The sequence below is a fragment of the Haliotis asinina genome, chromosome 4 (assembly GCF_037392515.1).
Source record: "Haliotis asinina isolate JCU_RB_2024 chromosome 4, JCU_Hal_asi_v2, whole genome shotgun sequence".
NCBI classification, from domain to species: Eukaryota; Metazoa; Mollusca; class Gastropoda; order Lepetellida; family Haliotidae; genus Haliotis; species Haliotis asinina.
Genome location: NC_090283.1, coordinates 8,150,404 through 8,176,770, shown reverse-complemented (window position 1 = coordinate 8,176,770; position 26,367 = coordinate 8,150,404). Strand labels below are relative to the sequence as shown.

The following is a 26,367-nucleotide window of genomic DNA, read 5'->3' as shown; positions in this document are numbered from 1 at the left end:
GGAGGGGGATAAAATTCCACAGAGTAGGGCCAGCGTACTGGAAAGACCTCTCGCCAAAAGGAGCAAAAAGAACTTTGGGAAGTGAGAGGAGACATTGGTCTTGAGATATGAGAGTTCTGGTAGGGGAGTAATCAGTGAGAAGTGCTGGTGAAAGCGTTTGCTCGTCACTGAAAACCCGAGTTTGATTCCCCTCATGGGTAGAATGTGTGAAGCCCTGGTGTCTACTGTCGTGATATTGCTGGTGTATTGCTAAAAGCGGCGTAAAACTAAACTCACTCACTCATTCTTATGACTCCGGGGCGGTGGGGTAGCCCAGTGGTTAAAGCGCTCGCTCGTGAAGCTCGACATTTACCACATTGTCTGGCGCTTATGACCTGGACTTAGAGTGTGAAGCCTATTTCTGGTGTACCCTGGTGCGATGAATATGTGTAAAACTGAACTCACGCACTTTATGACTCCATTTCAAAGCATACAAAACAAACATCTCTATATAATGCTACCTTGGCACGATGTTGTCCTTGATGGGGTATGTTTTACACACTAAGATGAAACCTTCAGCAGAGAGGGGTTGGGTGGTTTAATCCTTGCACTGTCAGAGTGGTAAAGCTTATCATCAGCTCAGGGCCCTTGCCCCCTCTTCACGCTGCCCAGGGAGAACTATGTAGACTCCCCAACTCTGCAACCTTCTGTATCCTTGTCATTATTATTTTATAGCCATACGTTGTGTGTTGTATCCGACCATTTAAGTCGGAAAGAACAAGCTTGTGTGGTTAATGTTTTATTATAAAGTCGTGCAGCATTATACATATTTCATATTTATCATTCTTCATCAGGTTCATCTGTCCAGTGTAAACGTCAACACGCATATTATGTTGATGGTGATTGTAAATTCACTTTCATTTCCACTAAACGAGGACATACTTGTGGCATTTGAAAGTGCTTTTAACTTTCATTTTCAGCATCAAATGTCAAGTAACAGTGAACTACTTGCACATGTCCTCACTATTATTCATGACGCCAAGAATAATTTCATGGCAGTGTCCAATACAGTTCACAAAAGTGTGTTTTGATATTTAAGTTTCTAAATTCAGGAAACGTATCAATTAAGGGGAAACTACATTATAATACATGCAAAAAGAAACTCGTTCTACTGAAACGTGCAACATGGTGACCGTGCCAGTGGAGTTATTTGTCCATGTCGTCGGCCGAACAATGTGTATTTCCTTCTATAGCTGTCATCAGGTTAACTGACGTTACATGGGGAAATTGTATCCGTCACATAAGGACACAAATGTCTATTTCAGACTACCATCTGCATGCATGCTTCGTTGCAGTCAAATGTCCGGCCACCACTAATTTTAAATCATATTATATGGGTAGCAGGAAAACTCAAGGTCAAGGTATTATGCTAGTTGTTTATCGTGTTTGTAGCTAGATTTAACTGGAATACAATCAACCTTTTGAAATTGTTTGGACTGTTCGTAACAAATCATTTGACTTCCATTCGAAATTGTCAATGCAGAGCGCTTTTTTAACCACTGGATTCGCAGAGGATGGTTTGAAATACCACATCGGCGTGGATCGTATTTATAAGGCACACAAAGATACACCTCCAACCAAAGGGCGTGCGAAGCATCTGACTTGATGTGGTGGGGAGACTAACAGTGTCCCTTCATTTCTCTGTACCTCATACTGTGTGACCAACAAGTGACATTCCCACACAATATGTGCACGTATTACTCGGACATGGAGTTGCTGAAACAAGTATATAAGAATATATGTCCACGATATTGTAACATTTCTACAACCGCCAAATGATACTAGAGTTGTTGTTCAGACCCTACGAAAGTTCTGTTTCAAACTGAACATGTCAATGTCCCTCAGATGTGCATTGACACATTTTGTGTTCACATGTCTGTGAAAATTCGTATTTTGATAATTTACAAGTGCTGCAGAAATTGCTAAGACAGTGCGAATTAGGGTTTCATATCTTGTGTCGACACCATTTAACTTTCAAATTTCATAGTCAGTTCATAGTCAACTCCACACATGAAGCGATATGTATCACCTAAACAGGAAATGAATGGCCTTGATCATGGAGGAGCGTTATCCACTAAGACACGTGACAGAAACTACCCATCACAACATCGATATTTTGACGCTTCAGAAATGAGCCGCATATTAATCAGATAACTCCTAATTTCGCATTACTAAATCAAACTTAATACTACAACTGACCATGACGTTACTAAGTAAACAGAAAATTCTCGGAGCTCTTCAGCAGATCTTCAGCAACATGTCGTAAGAAGACACTAGAGGTATCACATGTCAAGCTCCCGAACTTGTTGACACATGTCGTTGTATCCCAGTTGTATAGTTGTTCATGCTGTTGATCAGTGGAATCGAATCCTGGCACATAGTTGGGTTATTGCTGAGTGCGGTACTTAAACAGTGAAGCGAGCATGAAATGTATTCGCTTACAAATGATACGTCATGTTCATCTGCATTTTCCCTAAACAGAGACTCCAGAATTATTAACAAGGCTAAAACTGAAACCAGTTTCATCTCTCATAGAATTACATTAAACTTCCTTTGGATTTTCTGAAGAGAGTTCAGATGTAAATGTCACGACAGGGACGTGTGGGTTGTATCAATGTGTTGTACTTTATTTATGAATGTTTATCCTATTCAGGAATTGTGTACACGCATATATCATACATCATTAGTAAGTTATCCTTTCAATTGAACATTCCCGCTCAAGTGATGTGGTCTGACAGTTTAAAGCTTATAACATAATGCACTTTCTCTCATGCGGTTGTACTGCCCTTGGTAGCATGTGCTAATGGAGCTACGGACCGCACCTGTGACAGACATGACTAAACAAACTGCATTCTCATGGAAACCTGTTCTCGTGTTATTGTCAACAGGAAATGATTTATTGATCGTTTGCCGCCCAGCCGTTCTTTGTGATCACAAACTTTGTGACAACATATTTCACCAGAGGCTTTCAATTATGATGATGACACAGTGTTGAAACATTCGGGAACGTTCATTCTTGTATTGTCCTCTGTATTGAACTGGTGTCTATACAAATTAGGATTAATAAATAACGTTGTTTTGCCAATGTGTTACAAACAATTAAAAGAACTCCTATACAAACGTTGCATTCAATGTATCTGTTTATGTCGTATAGTAAATATATAAATGCACTAGCAAGAAATCCCAACAAACACTTCAGTTCAAACAACACAGTATGTTGTATTTTATTGAGTAAATATAACCAAATGTATGGACGTCCGAGCTAGAATTGGCCTAAAGAGGAAACTAACGGGATCGGGTGGTCAGTCTCGCGAACTTTTTTTTGACACATGCCATCTTATACCAATAGCGTAGATGTTCATGCTGTTGATCAGTGGATTGTCGGGTCCAGACATACAGCTGGGATACTGCTGAGTGTGCCGTTTAAACAACAAGCCAACCATAACAAGTATTCAATTACAAATCATGTCGTGATCATTTTCATTTTCCTGAAATAGAGACACCAGAATTACCAAAGCTGACAATACAACCAGTATCATCTCTCATAATACTGCATTTCATTTCCGTTGGGACTGGGAAGTGTATGCTGTGTCAATGTGTTGCACTTTGTGCATGCATCTTTTTGGTCAGTCATCGTGTGATATGAACATTCTTACGGAAGCGTATTAGGGCCACTGTGAAATTATTTTAGTCTGATCGACTACGTAGAAGATCTCCAGTGTAGGACACAATATTCCCTACGTACGACTGATTAGTTAGTATCTCCTATGTAGGAAGTGTTATCTCTACGCAGGAATTACAATCTCTTACCTAGTGCTTAATATCACCTACGTAGGATTGAATGTCTCGTACGTAGGCCTTCTTATGTCATACGGGTGAATTAGTATCTGTTATGTAGGACATACTATTACCTACGCAGAACTTACTATCTGCTAAGTTCCTAAGTAGTACTTAATATCTCTTACGTAGAATTTAGTGCCTCCTCCATAGGACTTATATGTTAATATGCATTAATCTGGAATGTTCGACTTGGATCCCCAGACACGCAAACAATCTCCTCTTTCACTGTTTCAGTCACTGTTAGAGTCCACAGTCATGGTGTTTTATTCACCCTTAGAGTCTAGAGTCATATTTACATATACCGTTAAAGTCATGAGTTCAACAAATTGCTGCACATGACTGTCATGTGTTGGACCGAATATTGTACTTTACTGCTCTCTGTAAAGTGTTATTCAGGGACTTGCGTTTCTACTGTTAACCAAACATTCCTCAACTTAATAACCATACTTCATAATCTGAACATTAAAATGGATACAGTTAAGTCCGACGTAGGAGATAGTATGTCCTGCGCAGGAGTTCTATGTGCTACGTATTAGACAGTAAGCCCTACGTGTGGCATAATATGTCCTACGTATGTTTTAATAACCCCTACGTAGGAATTAGGGGATAGTGACAGGCCAAAAAGGAATTCACCGTGGCCCTACTACCCTTCCATACATTTTTCTTTAAGGGGCGAGATCTGCTGCAGTTTCGGTCATGAGGTTACGTTGCCTGTAGTAGTAGAGACCTAGTTCACTGCGCTGTGCATATTATGCAGCAGGTTACCGGTCGTTTGTTATATGTTTCAATGACAGACATTACTAATACAAACTGCTTTCTTGAGGACACCTGCTTGCTTAATACTGTTGATAATGACGATCGTTTGCGAACCAGCCATCCTTTGTGATCACACACTTTGTGACAACATCTTTCACCTCCGGCTAATATCTTTTACCATGGGCTTTCAATGTTGATGACGACGAAGTGTTGACACATTCGGAACGTTCATTCTTGTCCTGCCCTCAGCATTGAACTGGTTTCTATAAAGATTTAGCTTCAAGATTAGGTTTGTCTCGCCGGGATGTTACAAAAAGATAAAATAACTCCTGTATAAACACAGTATCCTTTATACCTGTGTATGTCGTGTCAAAAATGTGTCTGCTTACGTACGTTGAGTATACACTGATAAGAAATCACAACAGGCACACATTTTCAAAGATTACAGTATGTTGGATCCGTTAGATTCCTTTCACACACGATTAATTCTATACTACAACAATACTATAACAAGCATGTGGTGGAAATGAATGGTGTTTGGTGCCGCTGTTCAAGGTGCATTGTAGTCAGAGGGTACATGAAACAGATGATTCACTGTCCATTCATAAGTGTTACTTATTTCTAAATGTACCATTATTTCCATAGAGCTTTATATCTGAGGAATGGTGGGTTCGTACAGTGGTTCAAGCGTTCGCTCGGCATGCATAGGCCCGGGTTCGATTGTTTGAAAGAAATACCGTTTGCGTGAAAAACGCAGGTTCCTGCTTTAACGCGAACACTGTAGTACGAGTATATAACGATTGGTTCAAGGTTTGGCATAACACACCAACTGCTGACAGTGCACTGTTAGTGTACCTTGAAGAGCAGCTGACCAGTCACAGGAACACTGTCAGTGCATGTTGAAACTGTTGGTCAAATATCAAATATCAGCGCCTTGAGCAAGCACTAGTTGCATGGATATGTGCACTATATAAATATCCAATATCATAACATAACACAACATGGTGAATGAAGCAAGGGAGACTACTCCGTCAAGTTGCACTCCACTGCACTTGCAGTAAGAGGACATAGACTCCTCACATGCGAGGTGCGGCGTTTGTCAGTCAACACTGTCACTGTACGGCACATTCTCATGATTACTTTGTACGGTGCAAGGGAGACTATCGTGCATTCACAATATCGTTTACTTTCACATGTTGCCTCACTTCTCAGTTTAAAACTGTAGTCGAGCTACTTTCCAACTTATACTGGACAACAATGTGACATAAGAGATAAAAACACGTTGAATAACACCATAAACACATCACGTTTGTGTCAATATGCCCGTTTTTAGAAAAATTAAACTTATAGATTCCATCAGAAAACGTGTCCTTATCACTTGCACATTCGCGTGGATAACGGTCAGACAAGACAAGACAAAAACATTTAATCTTTGTGATCAACTGTAAGGTTTGGGTTCATCAGTCCTGTCAGATGTCGTGTGGCATTCTACGTGTCATTGATATATTTAGCTTCAGTTCCAAGGTATCCGAATAATCTGACTGGAAGTGTTTGCCAATGCATAGTTCAGTAACATCATGCCAACCCGTGAAGGTCCGGGTAGGAATATTGTCCTTCAATGACCCACGCTTGTCGTAAGATCGACTAACGGGATCGGGTGCTGAGGCTCACTGACTTGGTAGACCCATGTCATCGGGTCCCAGATCGATTCTCACGCCGTCGGTCACAGGATTGTTTGGCCCAGACTCGGCCATTTACATACCGCAGAAATATAGCTGTAACATTCCTGAGTGCGGCGTAAAACTACACATACTGTTTTGCTCACTCACTATAGCATGCCGTAGATTGTCATACTACCACGAAGAAGCTTTGAATTCAAGTAATTAATATCATCTTGAAGACAAATCATTACAATTGCATATGCGACTAATCAACAGAAAACGGACCTAATGAGAGCTATCAGCACTGATGTTCGCGTTTGCTGGGCTGAAAAACAGTAGAGTATTGGATATAATGCATTTAACTGCACCGAGCTACATACAGTCCACGAAAATCGTTTCTATACAAGCACCCAGTCCAACAACATTGTTTATATACATACCCACAGTCCACCAACATCGTTTATGTACATGCACACAGTTCATGGATATAGTCCCTGCACATTATGTTTTACAGGATAATGCAGCACAGAGGGTTCGGATGATCGTGGCACAGACAGGATGGTAAGGTTCATCATCAGCTCAGAGCTCTTGTCCTCTCTACACGCAACCAAGACCTGCGCATGGGACTTCTCCCAGGAACCCAGTCGAACCCACCAAGAACTTTCCAAGAGCGTTAACCAGAGTGTCAGAAGAGCTGTAGTCCCGGAGGGGAACCCGGGAACTCTCCTGATCTGAAGATATGCTGTTTGTGACAAGGAGGGGCATCCACTGACAAGATGTTGGACAGTCTCTGTAAATTGATCGAATGATCATTTCATGGAATTATTTTCTTTTTAGAATCAGAAGTTGGCGATTGCGAGTGCGAAGTGAGTGGTCCTGACCAGCAAAAGGAAGCCCTCAGTTTCACATTTGAGACCAGCCGACTTCACTCAGGCGAAGGAATTAGTTTTTACTGCCATGCTGTTCCACACACTGCATGTACACGCGATGCAATGGCTTCACAGAAAGCTTCTGAACAAAGGTCCGATTCTGGGCAGACATGGTACATGAGTTCACATGGCTTACTCCCGTCGTTGGATCATCCAGCAGTGCAGTGCCATCAACAAAATCAACCTCAAATTTCAGATTCTGTCTAGCAACCGTGACAAGTTTAAAATAGCGGGGGAACTCTTAGCTTTCATCGTGAGTCTTGACCTCGATCACCAGAGGATCATCCGATAAATACATATGTGCAACAATACACGATAGAATTCTAACATGAAGAGGTCCCACATTAATCAAACCCCGACCCTCAAAACTGAATGGCACATATAAACGATTAATAGAGGAGCGAGGGTGGTGTACTCCGTTATCAAACATGATCGAGATCAAGTGGTCAATACTCTGGATATGCTCCCTTGTTCAATCAACTAATCCAAAGGAATAGGAGACTACTGGCACAGCAAATGTATTGGTGGCTTTGACCTTGTTTCAATCATTTAGCTCGAAGCTCCAGATTTTCTTTAACTGAGAGTTATACTCAGCTCGATGTTTGTCTTGAATATAGGCATTATGAAAGTTGTCTCGAACTTGTATTCCACGATAGGTGTAGGTCTTATCTTCCACAAGATGCTCAAAAACCTCACTGTAACTTGACCGATCCATCATTAGTTACCTTGTCACGCTGTCACTATACAAATCCAGTACTTGAACGGAATTAATGCACACACAACGGAATACAAGAATCGATAAATGTTATCTCGGAAAAGATGCAAATTTGGTATTTTGTTTAAATTATATTATTATGTTTACCTTATTGAAGACCTATGCTAACTGATGACTGATTGTACTGTCACGGGGTGGCAAATGCTAAATGTCATTTCAAGATATGTGCCATTTGTATTCATTCGTCAGCAGATTAAAATCGGTTTGATAAAACACTTGCCAATAAATATAAGGTAAGGTATTTTCCCATTAAACATTTAGATCTCACAGTTTATATGTTATTTTTCAAATTAATTTTGTTTGTGCAGGGCAGTGGGGTAGCCTAGTAGTTAAAGCGTTCTCTCGTCACGTTGAAGACCCGGGTTCGATTAACCATATGGGCGCAATGTGTAAAGACTATTTTCTGGTGTCCCCAACCATGATATTGCTGGAATATTGCTAAAAAGCGGCGTAAAACTAAACTGTGGTAAGAATGCATGACAAGTTAGTATTTCAGAGTCCTTAGTTACCTATATAGTTGTTTCTGAATATGTGAAGAATATTACCGACGGCAAATTTACAATTGGATGTGCAGAGGACCCCGTATCAAGTGTTTTGATCATTCACATCGACTCAGTGACGATGTAGAGGTCACTAAACCATCTCTCAGTGACTACATGGCACCACAAGATAAGTAGGGCGCCCAAAAACGCGCTTCCCATGACCTCCACGCCATCATTGACTACACAGAGAGGCCAGATAGCAAGCCTCTAGTGACTACTGTGATACCAGTGGCTACACAGAGGGGCCAGATAGCAAGCCTCTAGTGACTACTCCGATACCAGTGGCTACACAGAGGGGTCAGACAGCAAGCCTCTGGTGACTAATGTGATGCCAGTGGTTACACAGAGGGGCCAGATAGCAAGCCTCTAGTGACTACTGTGATGCCAGTGGCTGCACAGAGGGGCCAGATAGCAAGCCTCTAGTGACTAATGTGATACCAGTGGCTACACATAGGGGCAAGATAGGAAGCCTCTAGTGACTACTCCGATACCAGTGGCTACACAAAGTGGGACAGATAGCAAGCCTCTAGTGACTACCACGATAGATGTGGTCTACTTACTACCACGGTACCTTAGGCTGAACAAAGGGTCATATCAGGGTACCATCTATTAAACAAGCCTCTTTGACTTCTACAGCAAAAGCGGCTACACAGAAGATTCATATAGCATGACTCACGTGACTACCACGGCGCCATATACTGAAGAGAAAGGTGATACAATACTTACAGTATAGAATACATCACATATTGAAGTAGTGTACACAGTTCTTACAGTTCTGAATGCGTGGTGTGGCCTAGCAATATACACAGTTCTTATGGTATAGAATACATCACACGGCAGTATGGAAAATGACACATGGGTTAGCAATATACACTTCTTACAGTATGGAATACATCACATGTCATAATAATGCACACAGTTTTTACAGCATAGAGTATATTACATAGTATAGGAATGTATCTATGCCCTACAGTTTGGAATGCACACGTGGTATAACAACTAATACACTACTTACGGTATACAATACATCACAGGTTATAGCAATGTACACAGTTCTTGCAGTTTTGAAATCTAGATGTAGGATAGCCCTGTACACAGTTCTTAAAGTAAAGAATACATCACGTCACGAAAGAATGTATACAGTTCTGACAGTGTGGAGTACATCATGTGGCAAAGCGATGTACTCAGTTCTTACAGTATGCAATATCGTATGGAGGAGCAATGTACACAGAACTTAGAGAGTGGAGTAAATTATATGGCGTTACAATGTTGTAAGGGATAACAATCGAGGCGACGGCCGACACACAAAACATTTATTCACTACGACTGGACAAGACAGAAGACAAGACGAGACTGGTGCACACATTCAGCACGGACGCGCCGCTTACAGTAATCTCCTATGATTGGCTCACCGTGTCACGTGTGATGCACAGGTATCGCTCTAATTAAAGGGACTCATGTTTACATCTCACAATGTACACAATTCTTCAAGCATGGAATGCATCATATGGCTTAGGAAAGTACACTATCATACAGAGTGGAAGACATCATATGGCATAGCAATGTTCAGAGTTCTTGTAGCAGCATATAGTCCTGGACAACTTTTATGCAATCTAATTCAGCAGTCATTTAATCGGACTGAAGAATTCACCCTAATCATTCAGTGTATAATGTTACCTGTCAAACAAGGCATCTTCAAGCTTTGTCAAGAAGTCAAGAAGCTTTGTTGCATCATAACAATATACACATTCTCTTTGTATACGCTGAAAATGTGTTTTGGATTTGATTTTCTCCTACGTCTATAAACTGATTGTTTTGCAATCAAACATATTGCATTTAGGGGATTATTATTTTCCCCCTCTAAATCCAATGATGATATTTTCATTTGAAAAAAGTATTGTACCCTCAGAAATTTCCTTAAACCAATCCCTTATCGTTTTCCCATATTCCTTTGGCATGGTCACAATCACACAGTAAGTGAGTAATTGTTTTGGGTAGCTTAGCGCAAAAAATTCACAATGGAGAATCCAGGATTTCATGCTTTGATCATTCACGGAGAAAACATTTTTCAGTACTTCAACCAGGAATACTAAATTTCGTTGTCTTCCCAGATCCCTACATCAGGTGAACTGACGAAGATAGTCCTCACCTGATGCAGGGATCTGGGATGAACCCGAAACGTTGTGTGAAAAGATCAAAGAACATTAATCCATGAAAGGTCCTAGTAAACAAATATAGTTCGTGTGAATGTGGCTGAAATACAAGTACCAGAACAGTTTCCGTTAGCCCAAATTTTCTTTATTATTATCCATATTTCATTGTGTATTTTCGTCGATTTTGTCTGTCTTTCATGGGGTACAGTGTATCCCCGTTCCACAAGCTAAGGAACTAATAAAAATGATTGCCCATTCAGTATGTGAAGGAAAATAGCTTAATAGACTCCTTTCATGTCCAATGATATCATTTACTGGATGCCAAAATAATATGTGTACATAAATGCTTATTTATATTCCATTTTGTCCGATTAATCAAGCTGATAGCGAAATGCATAATATATTGAAAATGGGGCTTTCATAAACTGGTGCCTGCTTTAAGCTGGACGGCTGTATGTGCGTACTACACATTATGTCGAAAAGCACTCCTAAAATCTACAAATTATTATCATCGTCATCGCTAAATTTTGCGCATAAATATTGAAAACGCCAAACACCACTGGGCTTACTCGAGGAAAATGAGTACAGAGTAGTCAGAACGTTGAGAGGAGCTTAGGAACAGTGTTGTCCCGGTGCAGTGTTTTTTTGTCACTTGCTTCGAGTACTTAATTTGTCACTCACTCACTCACTCACTCACTTTCTTTGTACGCTTGTCTATTATGTCACTTGTAAGGAATGCCCATTCACTCTTGTGTCTGAGCCTTGCCACGGCTGAAACATAAAATAAAACATTAACAATCGTCTGTTGCCGAAATCCGTTGCCAGGCATGCTAAGCTTAGGACTGTCATAAATATTTCATCGTTGCCACTCAAATAGACATTCGTTAACGTTTAGTATGCTACTGGATTTGAACATCTCAACCTCCATATATTTCTGTCACATGCCTTTGATGATACGATGTCAGAAAAAAAATGTACTTTTTTATTGTTTTTTGGTAAATGTTTTGCATGTACACAAGCCTATGTTGATACATGTTTGCATTGTATATGATCTACGACTAGTCCAGTTTACCGATTACTTCCCGTCAAATGTTTACATGTGCATACGTATCTATAGATACATAATGTTGTTTGTAAGTGTGTATGAAATACGGTTAATATAGGTTTGTCGGCAACTGGTAACGTATAAGGCATACGTTTTTTTAACATTGCCCATTATTTCCCAGCAGATGTTTACGTGTACATAAGTATATATAGATACACAGTACCGTTAACGTTGAAAATGAAACACGACTCGTGCAGGTTTGACTGTGATTGTGACCAGAGTTGTTTGTACAGTAATCGCTCTTGAAAGAGGATTGGTATATGACGTGAAATGTGCACGTGCATTACGATAAGCAAAACAAAACAAAAGAAAATAATAAATACCCTGGTATAAAGAATCACTGAAAACTGTGTGATAATGCAAATTAAAATTAATGGTCTACGTATAAAGCGTGATTATTGACCTCCTTGAATATCGTTTAAATAGAGAATAACACCCCATGCACGCTTCTGTGTACAACAGTCTACTATGTTGTACTGTACACATACAACCCATGCGTTGTGTTTATGGGCAATGATAAAGAGAAATGATGGTGCGTTCGTGGGATGTATGTCTTTGAAAAGTTTGTTAAAGCTTGTACTTCCTATTCAAATTGAAAGTTCCCTAAGTTTTCTGTATGAGTATATGTTACTTTTCAAAATGACAAAGCTTGGAGTAATGGTTCGTCAATATACACTTCCTACAGTATGCAATACATCACATGTCATAATTATGCACACAGTTTTTACAGCATGGAGTATATTACATAGTATAGGAATGTATCTATGCCCTACAGTTTGGAATGCACACGTGGTATAACAACTAATACACTACTTACGGTATACAATACATCACAGGGTATAGCAATGTACACAGTTCTTGCAGTTTTGAAATCTAAATGTAGGCTAGCCGTGTACACAGTTCTTAAAGTAAAGAATGCATCACATGGCGAAAGCATATATACAGTTCTGACAGTGTGGAGTACATCATGTGGCAAAGAGAACTTACAGTGTGGAGTAAATTATATTGTGTTACAATGCTGTAAGGGATAACAATCGAGGCGACAGCCGACACACAAAACATTTATTCACTACGACTGGACAAGACAGAAGACAAGACGAGACTGATGCACACATTCAGCACGGACGCGCCGTTTATAGTAATCTCCTATGATTGGCTCACCGTGTCAAGTGTGATGCACAGGTATCGCACTGATTAAAGGGACTCATGTTTACATCTCACAATGTACACAATTCTTCAAGCATGGAATGCATCATATGGCTTAGGAAAGTACACTATCATACAGAGTGGAAGACATCATATGGCATATCAATGTACAGAGTTCGTGTAGCAGCATATACTCCTGGACAACTTTTATGCAATCTAATTCAGCAGTTATTTCATCTGACTGAAGAATTCACCCTAATCATTCAGTGTATAATGTTACCTGTCAAACAAGGCATTTTCAAGCTTTGTCAAGAAGTCAAGAAGCTTTGTCGCATCATAATAATATACACATTCTCTTTGTATACGCTGAAAATGTGTTTTGGATTTGATTTTCTCCTACGTCTATAAACTGATTGTTTTGCAATCAAACATATTGCATTTAGGGGATTGTTATTTTCCCCCTCTAAATCCAATGATGATATTTTCATTTGAAAAAAGTATTGTGCCCTCAGAAACTTCCTTGAGCCAATCACTTATCGTTTTCCCATAGGAACACTTTCGCTATATTGCCGGCAATCCTGCGTTTCAAGTTAATGAAGTGGTCGTATACATCGGTATATGCGACAAGGCTGTTTTTTATGTAGTCAAAAACTTTCACCCAATCCTTATATTTGACCGGCGTAAATATGTTATCACTACTGCCTTTGGCGAAGGAGCCGATGTTCAAATATGCTCTAACTGCTGTGATTTCAGGTTTGATCAAAGAAGGGTCGTCAATGCTTTGATCATTCACGGAGAAAACATTTTTCAGTACTTCAACCAGGAATACTAAATTTCGTTGTCTTCCCAGATCCCTACATCAGGTGAACTGAAGAAAATAGTCCTCACCTGATGCAAGGATCTGGAATGAACCCGAAACGTTCTGTGAAAAGATCAAAGAACATTAATCCATGAAAGGTCTTAGTGAACAAATATAGTTCGTGTGAATGTGACTGAAATACAAGTACCAGAACAGTGTCCGTTAGCCCAAATTTTCTATATTATTCTCCATATTTCATTGTGTATTTTCGTCGATGTCTGTCTTTCATGGGGTACAGTGTATCCCCGTTCCACAAGCTAAGGAACTAATAAAAATGATTGCCCATTCAGTATGTGAAGGAAGATAGCTTAATAGACTCCTTTCATGTCCAATGATACCATTTACTGGATGTCAAAATAATATGTGTACATAAATGCTTATTTACATTCCATTTTGTCCGATTAATCAAGCTGATAGCGAAATGCATAATATATTGAAAATGGGGCCTAATAAACTGGTTCCTGCTTTAAGCTGGATGGCTGTATGTGCGTACAACACATTATGTCGAAAAGCGCTCCTAAAATCTACAAATTATCATCATCGTCATCGCTAAATTTTGCGCACAGATATTGAAAACGCCAAACACCACTGGGCTTACTCGAGGAAAATGCGTACAGAGTAGGCAGAACGTTGAGAGGAGCTTATGAACAGTGTTGTCCCGGTGCAGTGCTCTTTTGTCACGTGCTTCGAGTACTTAGTTTGTCATTCACTCACCATAAGCAAACCAAAAGAAAACAAAAGAAAATAATAAGTACCCGGGTATATAGAATCACTGAAAACTGTGTGATAATGCAAATTAAAATTAATGGTCTACTTATATAGAGTGATTATCGACCTCCTTGAATATCGTTTAAATAGAGAATAACACCCCATGCACGCTTCTGTGTACAACGGTCTACTGTGCTGTACTGTACACATACAACCCATGCGTTGTGTTTATTGGCAATGATAGAGGGAAATGATGGTGCGTTCGTGGGATGTATGTGTTTGAAAAGTTTGTTAAAGCTTGTACTTCCTATCCACATTGAAAGTTCCCTAAGTTTTCTGTATGAGTATATGTTACTTTTCAAAATGACAAAACTTGGAGTACTGGTTCGTGAGCACAGGCAGACAAATTTACTATAAGTGAGTGAGTTCAGTTTTACGCCGCACTCAGCAATGTTCTAGCTATATGGCGGCGGTCTGTAAATAAGCGACTCAGGACGGGACAATCCAGTGATCAACAGCATGGGCATCGATCTGCACAAATTAAAACCGATGACATGTCAGTCAGCGAGCTGACGACCTGATCCCGTTAGGCGCCTCTTACGACAAGCATAGTTGCCCTTTATGGCAAGCATGGGTTGCTAACAGCCTATTCTACTCCAGACCTTCACGGCTCAGATTTACTATAAGTGACCATTATAACTGCAATACCATGAACGATCCGGGTTGTACTTGATCTTAAACACCAGACAATAAGCAAGATTTTTTTATCCATAAAGACCCGTGAAGATCCAGGTTAGAACTGAATTTCACTGAGCTGGTTTATCTCTTACTTGGTTGACAAATGTCATTGTATCCCAATTGCTCAGATAGATGATTGTGCTGTTGATCACTGGATTGTCTGGTCCAGACTCGATTATTTTACAAACCGCTGTCATAAAGGTGGAATACACACTCGTATCCATAAAGTGATGTGTAATGTCCGTTGTTTTGTGAAAGGAATAAAATGTATAGCCCCTTAGGTGGTCATACTTGATATCTACACTCTCTACATTTAACGTTGTATTGAAAAGACGTTTTCTCAAATCATAACAAATAAATCTGATATTTAAGGGCTTTTCAATGGTCTTTGACAGTTTAGAGTATTATGAACCTAAAGATGTGCCTTTGGTCTTTGAAGCATCTCCAGTCTGAGTGAGTGAGTGAGTTAGTATTTAACGTCACATCGGCAGTATTGCAGCCATAGCGTGACGAGAACGATGAATTATAAAAATACAAATGAATCACTAGCACGGACATTGTAAAACCCTGTCAACGAAGGACAGTAAAACTGACTAGAATATCACAGAATAGAATATAAAACTAGTGAATAGACCTAAAACAATGTATCTATAGAGGACAGTACAATATAAAAATGAGCTATAGGTTGCCAACAACTGAAGGTAGATCACCATACTAAGGACCATGGGGACTTACAGTACATTTGCTTCCTGCATGGACCCTAGCTGGATTTACATCATCACCTCAGCTGTTAGCAATTTAGACAAATCTAGGCATAAAGTAAAAACACACTTATTCTACGATTAAAAAGCTGGAAAACTGAAATTTACGTCAAATGTTTTTGGACTTATGTACCCTCTCAGGGGGACAATTATTTTACGGTACTTCAACCCCCTTTGAGGGTACAGCCACAAACGATTTGAGTTACTAATTTAATCTTCCAATTTTAAAATATTTATCTATTTACAGTTCGGTTAACAAATTTAATTCCTTTAAAAATGCAATAATTAAATGATGACTAACACTGTTAAAAAGATCCTTCATAGTATGTGGATTAAAATACTGATCCCTTGTGATGGAATACTCAACACAGTCAAGCAAGATATGCTTGACTGTGATTCTTTCATCACAAGGGATGCAGAACGGAGGATCCTCACCTTTCAAAAGGTATTCATGTGTATATCTGGTGTGGCCAATACGACATCGCCGCATGATGACCTCTTCAAATCTGGACTGACAACCCAAGTAGGTGTAACCAATATAGGGTTTTATTGCATGTAATATATTTATGCCCACTTGGGTGTCCCACTTCTTCTGCATCAGATCACGGATGTAAGTTCTAATGCTGGCTTTATAATCAGAGTATGGAATAAGAAGTGGTGTCACAGATTTGTTGAGTGCTGCCTTGGCAGCAAAATCGGCCATTGCGTTACCGGAAATACCCACGTGGCTGGGTAACCAACAAAAGACGATGTCGTATTGGCCAGTAGCAAGATCATTATACAATTCAATAATTCCTATTAAAAGTGGATGTTTACAAGAAATATTTTTAATAGCCTGAAGGCAAGAAAGAGAGTCGGAATAGATTATATATTGTTTACGTTTAGGGTGTCTTTGAACATATTTGAGAGCTGTTAATATGGCGTTAGCTTCTGCTGTAAAAATAGAACTGTTATCGGGTAATCGAGAAGATATTGTTCTGGATCCAATGGCAGTGGCACAAGCCACTGCGCCACCGTCCTTGGACCCATCTGTAAATAAGGATTTATAATTGCTATATTTATGTTTCAGTTGATTATATTCTTGTTTATACTGTAATTCATTCGTTTCTGATTTTTTAAAAGTTGTTAATGTTAGGTCAACTTGTGGCCTAACCAACTGCCAAGGAGGAGAAGAAAGAAGACGGGAAGGAGCTATGTTTTCCAGCTCAATGCTGGCAGCAGAAATAAGTGGTTTTATTCTTAAAGCAAGAGGCGGAACAAGAGAAGATTTCTTATTGTATAAATCCTCATACAGGGGATTGAAAACACAGTTATATGCAGGGCTGGACTCATTTGAATATAGTTTTTTGTTACATACTGTAAAGCTAATTTTATACGTCGCTGCTCAAGAGATGGTTCATCAACCTCGACATACAGGCTGTCAACAGGTGAAGTTCTAAAGGAGCCAAGACAAAGTCTCAGACCTTGATGATGGACTGAATCTAATAGTTTTAAGTTGCTTTTGCAGGCTCCACCATAGACAATGGAGCCATACTCGAGTTTCGAACGCACGAGAGATCGATATAGATGGAGAAGGGTAGCTTGATCCCCTCCCCATTTTGAATTTGAAACCACTTTCAACAAGTCAAGTGCTTTCAGGCATTTAGTTTTAAGTGATTTAATATGTGATAAAAACGTTCAGTGTGAGTCAAAAATGAGACCCAAGAACTTAGCTTCCTTCACAACTTTAATTGGTGTGCCATCTAGAGATAGTTCAGGGTCTTTATGTGGTTTATATTTACGACAAAAATGTATACAGTTAGTTTTCGATTTGGAAAATTTAAAGCCGTTTTCAAGACACCATTTATTAATCTTGTTTAAACACAACTGCAATTGCCGTTCAATGGTATGCATATTTTTACCACGACAAGGAATATTAAAATCATCCATAAATAACGATCCATCAATTGAATCGTTTAAAACTTTTGATAAACTGTTAAACTTTATACTAAAAAGTGTGACTGACAAAATACTGCCTTGTGGAACACCCTGATCCTGATTGTAATGATCAGACAGGGTAGAACCCACTCGGACTTGAAATTGTCTGTTATTTAAAAATTTGCCTATGAATTCAGGCAAACGACCTCGCAAACCGAAATCATGTAAATCTCTCAGAATGCCATACTTCCAGGTTGTGTCATATGCCTTCTCAAGATCAAAAAAGATAGACACAGCATATTGTTTATTAATCAGCGCGTTTTTCACAAATGATTCTAAACGCACTAAATGATAAACAGTACTTCTGTTTTTACGGAAACCACATTGTATATCTGTTATAAGGTTATTTGTTTCCAAGTACCAAACAAGTCGATTATTTATCATGCGTTCCATGGTCTTGCAAACACAGCTAGTTAATGAAATCGGACGATAATTGGATGGATCCGTATGATCACGTCCAGGTTTAGGTATGGGTACTACTATAACATCACGCCATGAAGAAGGAAATTTCCCGGAAGTCCAAATATCATCAAAAATTGACAAGAGCGTCTCTAAACAGGATTCTGGTAAGTGCTTCAGGAGCTGATAATGGATGTTATCAGCTCCTGCAGCAGTGTCATGAGCTTGATCAAGAGCAGTATGGAGTTCATGAATAGAAAAAGTTCCATTATAATCTTCCCCATTATCAGAATTGAAATTAATAGTTTTCTTTTCTTGTTGTTTTTGATATTGCTGAAATTTAGGTGTATAATTCGAGGAGGAAGAGTGTTTAGCGAGAGTTTCACCCAGTTTATTCACAATATCTAATTTATCAGTAAGTAATTGATCTCCATGTTTAAGATGATGGACAGTAGATTTAGTGCCTTTACCTTTAATTTTCTGGATCATGTTCCATACCTTGGACATGGGTGTCCGAGAATTTATTTTGGACACATAATTTTGCCAAGATTGGCGTTTGTTCTGTTTAAAAGTACGCCGTGCTTTAGCATTTAAAATTTTAAATTTATTTAAATTATGCACCATGGGATGGCGACGGAAATAATGTTCTGCCTTTTTCCTTGCCTTCCTAGCTTGTTTGCACTCATCGTTGAACCATGGTTTTCTTATGTGTGGAACTGCAGAGGAATTTGGTATACACTCATCAGCTATGGAGTTCAGTTGATCAGAAAAGCATTTAATAGCATCAGGAACGTCAATACAACGTTCGGGTTTAAGTTTCTCAGCACACAGTGTTTCATATAAAGCCCAGTTAGCCTTTTTAAATTTCGCCTTGATGATGGAGGAACATCAGATGGAGTTACAGCTTTTAATATAGTAGGAAAAATGGTCACTTCCACAGAGGTCATCGCGGACTGACCATTCGAATTCATTTAGTAGTACTGAATTTGTCAATGACAAGTCAAGAGCAGAATAGGTCCCTGTACCAGGGTGTAAATATGTGTTGGAACCATCATTATAAATACATAAATCATTGTCAGAACAAAAGTCCTCTAACAATTTCCCTTTAGTGTTTGTTGTTACACTACCCCAGAGTGGGTTGTGCCCATTTAAATCTCCCATTATAATACAGGGCTTCGGGAGTTGGTCATATAGAGCTTGAAGGTCAGTTTTGGCAAACGTTGAAGACGGCGAAATATACAGCGAGCATAGCGTAAACGCTACATGTAAAGTAAGTCTCACAGCAACAGCCTGCATATTAGTATTTAGTGAAACAGGGCTTTGAATAACGTTTTGTCTGACTAGAACGGATGACCCGCCAGTGGCTCTATCACCCGGAGGTGAAAAAGAATGATATACATTATAATGACGAAGGTCAAATGTATCTGTTTGTTTTAAATATGTCTCTTGGAGACACATCGCTGAAGGTGTAAAATCCTGGACTAATAACTGTAATTCATGTAAATTAGTCCTCAATCCTCTACAGTTCCACTGTACAATATTATTGGAGTAAACTATCTTTTGGGGGGATTTATTGGGGATCTACCCCGCACTCTTTTGGAGGGCGACAAGCTATGTGCCCTAGAATGGACGTTTTCAGATACGTCCATGTCTTCAAGTGATCCATATTTATTGAATAATTGAATTTTATTTTCTGACCCTTTTGGGGCTCTGCCACTGAGTTTTTTTTGCAGAATCTGGCTTTTTACTTTTAGTTTTAGTGAGACTTTGTTGAGACTTTGTTGACGATTGTGAAGATGATTCAAGATCGGGTGATGTTTCTGATTGTCTTTGAGATGGACCAGGAAGTGATTCTCCTTTTGAGTAGCTGTAGTGGGTGAGAGAAGGTTGGGATTATCCGTTGTGACCCAAGTTAAGTCTGTCTGACAGCTGACAGATACAGTAACTGTGCTTGATGTTGTTTCAGGAGTTCTTTTCGCAATGGAAGCATAGCTTTCTGTTTGTCCCGAGCTTAGAACTTGTCTTTTTGCATCAGCAAAGCTGATGTTTTGAGTGAACTTTATTGTATTAATTGCCATTTGGTGTTTCCAAACAGGACAGTCCTTAGAGTAAGATGGGTGAGTCCCTGTACAGTTGACACATTTTTTAACAGTACTGTTACAATCTTCTGTTGTGTGGGTCTTTTCACTACAGTGAGGACATACAACAGACAAGGTGCACGAGTTTACTCCATGGCCAAACTTTTGGCATTTGAAGCACCTGAGAGGATTGGGAATGTATGTGTCAACAGTTAGATTGCAGTAGCCTGCCTTGACAGATTTTGGAGCAGAAGGTAAAGAAAAAGAAAACAGATATGTGTTGGTTTTAAAGGTTTCATTGTTTTTACGAGTTGAAAAACGTTTCACATAGAGTACACCCTGATCTCTCATCTCAGACGCGATGTCTAATTCCGACATGTCAGCGAGTAATCGATCATGGTCTCTTACAATTCATTTACTCGTGTTGAGTGTTTTGTGGGCTGTGATGGTGACGGGAATGCCAAACAAATGTTTTGGTGTTCAACAGATTGTTTGATTGCTGCTTTTTGGCACACTCAACCAACAATGCACCAGACCGTAATTTCCTGATAGTCTTTACATCTCCAGCAATACCCTGGATTCCCTTAGACACAGCAAAAGGGTTTAATTTCAATGGAGTGTTATCTTCCGTCTCAATAACTAGAAAACGTGGCCAGTAATCGATTGGTGTGGGCAATCTCAGGTCATTGTCAACAGGATCTACTTCAAGCTGACGTTTGGTTTTCTTCAGAGGAGTTTCATAAGCCATGGTTATTTGTTTTGTATTTCATCATCCGAGCTCCCCACCCACCACGGAGTATCACAAGGACAATGCTAAAAACAAGTGGGTCTCCAACTTGCAGCACCAAGGATACTCAGATGATATACTCCAGCAGAGGAATTAAAAATAATTAGTCCACCAGATTGGCCCATGAGCCACCGCCTTCTGGGCATAAGACTCTAGGCAAAGATCACAACAACATAATTCAAAATGAGAAAAGTTTTTGATGAGCTATAGAGTCAAGATCGAAATTAAACCAAGTCCAAAATTAAATTCGTGCGATGAAATGGATACAAATCATGCACAGGGCTTGACGTGACCAGCCGATTGGTTGAACCGGGCCCAAGGTGGTGTGTTGAGCAATAGGAACACTGGTCCTGCTCCCACTGCCCTCAACCACCAGGATCCCCTCCTCCACCGACACAGGGCCGCAACCCACGGCAAACGGGTTGATGGACCAAATATTCCCCCGGGTCCACTACGGGGGTGTTGGCGAGCTCTTAGCGTGACCCAGCACCCACCACGAGTGCCTCTCCAGTCTGATTGTCCACTTGAAATGTGATCCTGAAGAAGAAGATTTAGTTTATTTCATTGAAAATAAAAGCACTGAAACGCTCCACATAAAGTCGGAATCGCACAAAGCACAATATGTAAATACACTATAGACAAACAAGGCGGGTACTAATTTGAGTCGGTCCAACATTCCCGGTATTCCTCCTATGTCCATCCACCCACTGTACATGGACGGGACGGGCGTTCTGTTCCGGGAACTGCTTTACGCTATCACCTCCCCCTGTTATAATCGGAGTAAATGCGACATTATTACATAATATTGAAGTTTAAAGTTGTGACGTGGCCGATTTCCCCAACACGTAAATCCAGGGAAACCTCCTAGCTGACACACATAGTTTAATTATAGACTGGTGATGTCATGACAAAGTGTTGTAGTATTACGTAATTTTACAACATTGTTTTCATAACGTTAAAGCAAATACATATGTACCTGTCAAAGCGTCATGTATCCCCTGATACACGCTATGTTTCATCGTTTCTGAAACGTTAACGTTGACTGCAGTGCATTATGTACTTATTATGTTATATGATTACCATCTCCTAAATATATTGAAGTCTTAGTAACGTAATTTCCATTCTTACTGACAATGCCCTGATTAAAATGATCTTTAGTAAGCCGTGCTTGTGGTGTGTGAGGCGACTAACGGGATCGGTAGTTAGACTCGCTGACGTAGTTCGCACGTGTCATCGTGTCCAAGTTACATAGATTGATGTTCATACTGTTAATACCTGGGTTGTCTGGTAAAGACCTGATTATTTATAGACCGCCGCCATGTAGCTGGTATATTGCTCAGTGCGGGCAAATGTAAACCCACGCATTCACTCACTCAAAGTTAATATCACGTCAGTGTGCAACGTCACTTACAACGTTGTGACAACGTATTTGTGAGTCCACAGAACATCGTTGTATAGATGCACGCATAACGTTGTTGCGACTTGAAACTGTTAGCTGGAATTACCTCCCACAAACAAAAAGGACCACTGTGGTGTACATCCACACGAGCAAACCATTATTCAAACTTATTTGATACTTCCACATAACCATTTTTATCAATGGTGGAATCCAATGCTGGTCCAAACAATGCAGGTCCAAAATTAGTCCAACCATTCGGTTACCCAAAGACAGGAAATAAAGTCGATGCGAACGTTATTTGACGTATGTGTTTGTTTATTACATGGAATTACGGGCATGGCAGACTGGCAGCAAACCATCGGCGCATGCAAGAAGCGGGGTATATTTGTCGCAGCAACCTCAACATTGATGTGCTGATATACACAAATGTGTACAAGTATGTATGCGCCAAGGTTAGACAGCAATTGAAAACAGGGCGTCGTAAACCATATTTCTAAAGAAACATGCAGTGATTACCTGTACCTCTAAGCTACATTTAAAAATAACTAATGTCTTAGTGCCAGTGTTTCCAACATTACTTGCAAAGTTATACTTCAATTGTTTCTTGGCTCTTGAAGCGTTCATACAATCAGACGGGTGCTGGACGAGTGGTGTAGCGTCAGAGACGAGACGTTGGCGTCATATCAGTTCCAGAGATTATGAGGCCAAATGTCGGTGAGATGCTGAGATTCTTCACAAATTTTTCTTAAACTCGACTTCCATTACGGGTTTATCTGTAGCATCGTTTAAAAAATATATACATTATTTTGATACCTTGATGAAAGTGTTTAGAATATTATTATATGGAAGTGAGAAAATGAAAGCTTGCTGAATAAATGAATATATTTGTTTTTATGTTTATCTGTGGGCATGTTCTTTTGTCATCGATGCGCGTTTTTATGCTAGTAATTAGGTGATAAGGGCATTCTGCTTTCATTTTTGCAGTCCTTTATCTGTTGATTTAAGCCCGGTAAATGTCATTTAAAGCCGAACGCAACAACTGACGATGCAGCGGGGACCAAAGGCATCAGGTTAGGGATCGGCCGAGTGTTTTCATTGTCGGTGTGAAGAATGGCTGAGTAATGGCGTTTCTGTGCTGCCGATGAATCGATGTTGTAGGATGATAAACTTTGATGGTTTTTGTGACCTTTTATTTTGACAATTTCTCTAGCCTCAACACCTGCATGTGATAAGAGGGTTACAGTGGTGGACCGAATACAATGGTTTGTGTACTGCTTACTACGATCACATGTAACAGAGATTTGTTTATAATAATAAATTTCATTTTCATTTTAATTCATACTGTTTTGTGCTTTGTTTTGGAGTTGCAGCCGTATACAGTACAGTCTTGTACGATTGTTTTGTAGAGCGGTGTGTCGGGTATTACCGAACAAACGGCCGTCACTGAACAAAATTCCATCCCCGCATATATGGATATTGTGAGGTTCGTCTTGTGTATTTATTTGTGTTACGAGTGATGAAACACCGGGAGAAATTCTGTTGTTGAAGAATTTCATTTGTACCGCTTGATTCCAGTAGGTCGTCACCGAACCATTCCGGTTTTAGATCAAATTTCTCTTCTCCGAATATCTCGTAGAAGGTACCAGGGTGAAAATCACCTATGTCTAATTCAAACGACATGTTTGTTTACAAACAAAAAGGTCAGCGAGTGCTATGTATTCATACGCAGGTGAAGCGGTCGACGTGTAATTAGCGGTCCTTTGATTTAGGTTTAAGGACGTCACGTGCAGCAGTCAACCAATCAGAATCGAGTATCTCAAAATGTCGTGCTAGAATGTGACATTATGCTAGAAGAATGGACTACCCTGTATACCCGTAGGTGTCATTTGAACACTTAGAGGATAGATTACGTTGAGAGGGGAAGGAGGCGGTGTGGGATTTTGTCTTGTCTTGCGTATACTTCATATCATCTCTTTTGTCTTCGGTATTCAAGGGGTCGACACAATGATTTTTACACAGTAAGGTAAATTCTGTAATATCCACTTGAAGGAAGGTTAATTGTGTTATCTCGACTTGAAGAGTTTCACAGACTACACATTGACATAAACTCTAACTGTTTTCAGCGAAGAACCTGTTTGCATCCAAAACCACCTGAGTAATACATTAGAGTGTTCGTTGTCTGGAGCGACTCCGGTGCTGACTGGGAATATGACCAGATTATATTACAACTCCTTCTTGGACAACTGCCATTACTTGATGTAAGTCAGTTCTCAGATGCGATCTGTTTAGATGCTGATATGTTTATTTCTCAAAACGTCAGATCCATAACTGTATTCCAATTGCTTAGCGTTACACGATGTGCAGAATCCGAGCTTACGAGTAGGATCCATACAAGATTTCAGCCCAATATTCTGTTTGAAGTTTATCAGCGAAACATCTTTCTATGTTCGTAGTTAGCCTGCAGTATTAGCGAGATGGTAACAGCAATCTGTCAGCACTCCCGCTAGCATTGTTGGTGTCTCCTGGAAATGTGTTTTACAAATACCCATCAAGTACGATTTACTCTATTATTATTCAAGTTACCTTCTACATTTGTATGAGCGGCAGAATGAGTCCGAACTCTGAGTTTCAGAAACCATGTGAACTCCCGTAGGTTTTCTTCACAAGGTGAACTGCCAACCCATGAAACAACCGAAAGCTTACTAAATTTAGTTTGGATAACACTACTTACTGTGAACACAGCATCAGTTACTAGCTGAAACTTATATTCATGTGTATGTCTCATTGATACCATTTCAATACATTATATATTTATCATTTCCTTGTCATCTTTTGCTTCAGGGAGTGAGCTATATGTGCGGAAGCAGGTTGCTTCTGTGAGAAAAAAAACTGGAACTGGAAAAAACTTCACAAGACTGCTGATTTTAGAACAAATGAAAAAAAATAAGTGTCTCCCATATTGTTGTCATAGTGTTTTACAGCTCAGTTTGCCCATTTGTATGAGAAGATCCCAGAAGCACAAACTGGATTTAGCTTGCATTTAAACTATTCGACATTAAAATTAAGCCTGTGTTGCTATATGGTGCTGAAGTCTGGGAATTTCAGAGATATCCAGTGTTAGAATCATTACATTCTAATTTCTGTAAGTTTGTGCTGGGCGTTCGCAAATATAATTCTAGTAATGCTGTTTTGGCAGAGAGTGGTAGACATCGATTGCATATGGATTATCATGTTAAATGTGTTAAGTATTGGTGCAAACTTTTGAGGATGGATAATAGCAGATATCCCAGGCAGTGTTATCTTTTAATGAAACAACTCGATGAATCTGGCAGGACAACATGGGTGAGTGGTCTAAGGCAGCTACTTTTCAGCTTTGGATTTGGTGATGTGTGGTGGTTTCAGGATATTGGCGATAAGGATAGGTTTTTAATGCTGTTTAAGCAACGCATATGTGAGTGTAATTTGCAAGTAATGTTTGATAACATAAGTACATTTTACAGGTTAAAACATTATCTCCAGTTAAAATCATGCTTTGATACAGAATATTATGTCATGAATATTAGAAACTGGGAGTTGAGGAGATGCTTTTGTTTGCTTCGATTAGATGAGTTGCCTATTCAAACAACCAATGGGCGAAGGTATGGTATCGATAAACGATTGTGTTTCTGTAAGTATTGTAATGATAAGATAGTTGAAGATGTTATGCACTTCTTAT

The 26,367-nt window shown here is 39.6% G+C and overlaps 1 protein-coding gene across 1 annotated transcript; it reads left to right on the top strand.

Moving 5' to 3' along the window:
* Positions 1-22,957: 22,957 nt before the first annotated feature.
* Positions 22,958-24,914, top strand: LOC137280730 (uncharacterized). Its single transcript, XM_067811951.1, has 4 exons — positions 22,958-23,104; positions 23,210-23,216; positions 23,270-23,366; positions 24,776-24,914. Exons 1-4 carry the CDS (start codon positions 22,958-22,960, stop codon positions 24,912-24,914), a joined length of 390 nt encoding a protein of 129 aa, XP_067668052.1.
* Positions 24,915-26,367: the final 1,453 nt, after the last annotated feature.